General features: G+C 33.9%; 1 protein-coding gene across 1 annotated transcript; it reads right to left on the bottom strand.

Moving 5' to 3' along the window:
* Positions 1-2,401: 2,401 nt before the first annotated feature.
* On the bottom strand, positions 2,402-3,089 carry LOC140005392 (B3 domain-containing protein At1g49475-like). The gene is made up of 2 exons (XM_072046338.1): positions 2,816-3,089; positions 2,402-2,469 (listed from the first exon to the last, which is right to left on the bottom strand). Exons 1-2 carry the CDS (start codon positions 3,087-3,089, stop codon positions 2,402-2,404), a joined length of 342 nt encoding a protein of 113 aa, XP_071902439.1.
* Positions 3,090-4,092: the final 1,003 nt, after the last annotated feature.

Below are 4,092 nucleotides of genomic sequence, written 5' to 3'. Positions count from 1 at the left end.
TGAATCGGTCAAGACGTGGAAATAGCTCCTGAGAGCTCCCGTATCCTTCCTTGTATGTTTATTTCCTACTTGTGCATTTAAATGAAAGTTCATGTTAAAGATGCTTTCAAACATGCTATTTGATTAATTGGTCCTACGTGTTTGCTTGCTTGCTTTCTTGGTCTCACTGAGTATTAGCTCATCCCTTTAAGTTTGTTTTTCTTAATAGGCTTTGGAGGTGGAAATTGGAGGTTCTAGACTAGCAACTTTTGGTTGAAACTAATATACCTTTTGTACGTTATTGGATATTCTAAAGTGTAAATTTTGTTATACTTGGGTGTTGTGGTTTGTAATCATTATGGTTTACTTGGGAGTTTTGGACTTGTATATTCGAAATATTTCTTAATTAAGTCAATGGTTGATTTGTAATCCTTTATTAAACTTGAATGAGTGCGTGAGTCCTAACGAGAGTTGGGCAGGCGTTCCACTGATACTTTAGGATTCACCCTAAACAGAAGTGGGGATGTTACAAAAATACCATAAGAGAAACTTATTAAACACAAAACAAAAAATAGAGGAAGAGCAAAGGAGACCTTGGGTTAAGACCAAGATTTCCCTCTTATAGAAGAAGAACAATGGAAAGAAGGTTGAAAGTATAAAAAAGGCAAAAGAATGTGTGTGTAAATTAGTACCAAGTTGTGAGGTTCCTAAATTCAAGTGATATCCTAGTCAAATATAGGTCTGATTGTTGATTTAAATAAAGCTCCTAAGTCATTGTGGTTTAACAAAAAAGTTTACCACATAAATACTCGAATTAGCATTCGTACTTTAGCATGATTTCTTCTTTTCCTTCTTTCTGATTTATCAAGAAACAAAATTATCATATCAATTTGTCCACAGCTACTTGAGAAAAAATAAAATAGAACAGAATTTTTTTTTTATGAAAAATAGAACAGAATCTAGTAACATTACTAATTTGTATACCTTGCTAAGGAAGGAGGTGAAGAATCAACCTTTGTCTCTGTGTGTAGTAGCTTAAGAGAAATAAAAAGTGTATACCTTGCAGGCAGCATTAGCAGAGAAAGCTGAAAGTGCAAATAAAATATAAGGGGTGAAGAAGTTTAAGAGTTGGACAAAATTAGTAAAAGCTCTATGCATGTTTCTAACGGCCAAATTGAAAGCTGTTTTTGTCTTTGTTTGATTATTATTTGTGCATTGGCATTTGAGAAAATTTTGAATACTTTTTGTTGGGGTTGGCTTTGTCCATGTCCTAGTAGAGTTCATAATTGAGCAAAGTTTTGGTTATTTTCAAAGTTTGAAAAAGATTAATTGACAGAGTAATAATAAGATTATTGTTTACCTACCACAATAAACAATAACTGAAGCACAATCCACAAGCAATTAGCTGCAGAATTGAGATGTAAGGGCTTAAGATTGCAAAACAAAGAGAAAATTCACTCTGGAAATCTATAAAGGTTTTTTTTTTGGGAGAAATGAATCTGAATATTATGTTTCATTCAACATGGGTTACCGACTAGCTTAATTGTATCCCTTATCAACTGTGAAAACTTTGCATAACCAACACATTAACACCAAAGAAACACAATTTAACTATGTTCTAGCAGGCAATTTCATTGATCAGTCCATGACCGGAACCTTGAATGCGTTAAGCTCTTGCAGTAAAGCAAGTAGTGTTAAAAGGATTGTCCTAAGTTGCTCCACTCTGCAATAAGTAATGGAGATGATGATGCTTAAAATGTTTTTCCATCCAATGAATCTCAATGGAGCTATATGAAACACTTTCAAATGCACACTATAACATTGCTCTCTGTATATGTTTTACTTCTTTGATTTCCATTCTTACTGAAACATTACACCACAAAAGCATAATTACTTGATTTCAAGCACAAAACCACTGCAAAACAATGCAATCAATTTAAAAACTTTAGCAATACAATAGGACCCCAGGATCTAATGTGACTAGTTGCAATACTAATGTTGCCATTCAAAGATGATCCCTGTTCGTAGTTACTTACAACTAATGCAAGTACAAAACGGTGTCAATTACACTGGTTGTTATCCAGCATAAATTCCTCCCAACTTCCTTAATTTTCGCTCTTCTTGTATAAATATAACATATGATAGGCCATATTTTCTTCCCCTCTGAGACACAAGCTCCATATCCCAATGCTTGCATTCCTTGAGATATTTCTTGGCAATGACCTATGAAAAGAACTACGAAACAAAGAACGATCTATAAGTAGCAGCATTAACTAAATAAGGTAGCCATTGATTAGACAAATCACTAGAGGTGTTAATGCACGAAAGTTAGATAAAAGAAGATAGTTACATGAAACTTATGAAGAATGGATTCTCAAACGTGAAAGTTTTTGCTCTTTGGTAATGTATAAACTTGTTTTTATCAATCACTGTTTTCACTTTTGGCAATTGCAAATTGAGGAGTACTGGGCACTCCTTCATAACTTTCTTCTGCAGACAAATCAAGCAAGTTAACCTCTAGATTAACATCAATCAAACTGATTTATTAGTACATGGTCACGCAAAGAAGAATAAAAATAGTTCATTGGAGAAAATTACTTTTGATCATCTTTTGAGGTGGATTGACATCTACATCCAACTTTTCAACATTCTCATTTTTTCTGCGATCAGAACCTTGTTTCTCATGAATCTGAGCTGATTTTCGCCCCTATTTGGTGTGGCATGCTGGAACTTCCCCCAAGATTTCAAAGGAATCATCATCAGATTCAACTTCCATCAGATTTCTGAAACATGGTCCTTCTCCTCAATGGCGGCTGGTTCTAATAATCATGCTTACCGTGGTCCTCAGGGGCTTCGAGAGGATATTCAATTTCTGAAGTAGATGGATTGAATATGATAACTTGGAACTGGGAACCCCCACTGTATTTGAACACCAAGAAATGGCATTCTCTAATGGAATAATACTCAACAAAATCCTTCCACCCTTTGTCCAACCAAGTGCCAAATTCAATTTGGATCAATTCTATTGGCCACGAAGCTCCACTTGAAACCTTCAAAAGCACAACCTGCTCCAAACTCTCTCTATAATCTCTCATAAATGCAGTTGGCATTCTCTGAATTTTGAATCATCAGCAACAGAAATGGCTATAATCCACAAGTTCACATCATTGAAACAATATAAAGTGCCAATATTTAGTACTGTTACACTAGTAATAGCTACTTACTATGCCTTGGTCCGCAGAAGAAAGCACGACTTTGAAGAAATGTATGTTAAGTAAATTGCAAAGGACTGGCAAATATGGTGACAAGAATTGATTGCAAATCGTGATATATATCACTTTTCTTTAAACTTTATTTGTCCGGTATAACGTGTAATAATCTTGGACAAATATCCTTTAGGATAAAATGAAGTTTGTTTGTCTTACACTCTTGCACAAAGCAAGACAAACCCTTTTGAACTAAGGAGTGCTTTTGAGAGAGTATACAATAGTAAGAAAGTGATTTTCTGCAGCAAACCACTCTCTACTTGACCTCTTTATATAGGAAGATTGTTTGAGAAACAAAAGAACTCATTAAATACTTATATGAATAGATTCAAAATATTGTGTACAAATTCATGCACTTTAATTTATGCATCTCATGATCTTAAGATCAAAACATGAATCTATCCTTTCATTCAAGGATTTTCATATACATGAACACATTCATAAATGAATGTACATAACAGAAACATTCACAATACTATACATATACCAAAAAACATGAATATTCATTAAATACATGTATGTACATCATACAAATTTTGAAAAGTTTCCAACAATCCCCCATTATTTTCAAAATTTAGAAAATGGATTTCTAAAAAGTCACTGAATAATCTGACATTCGTATGCATAAATAATGGTGTCTTTCGATTAAGCCACTATCTTAGTGAAGGTTCTTTGAAATCAATCCTTCAAGATGGTAGATAAGCTTTGAACCACTTGAACATTGGACCAACCTCATAAACACATCACACATTGAGCAATGCACAACCATAAGTTCTTCAACGATACATTTTACGGCCTTGTATCACTATCCTTTCATGAATGTTACAAAGTAAAGTTCTTAACTTTG

The sequence above is a fragment of the Coffea arabica genome, chromosome 1c, assembly GCF_036785885.1.
Source record: "Coffea arabica cultivar ET-39 chromosome 1c, Coffea Arabica ET-39 HiFi, whole genome shotgun sequence".
Lineage (NCBI taxonomy): Eukaryota > Viridiplantae > Streptophyta > Magnoliopsida > Gentianales > Rubiaceae > Coffea > Coffea arabica.
The sequence above is the reverse complement of the archived record's forward strand: the minus strand, read 5'-3'. Positions and strand labels throughout refer to the sequence as shown.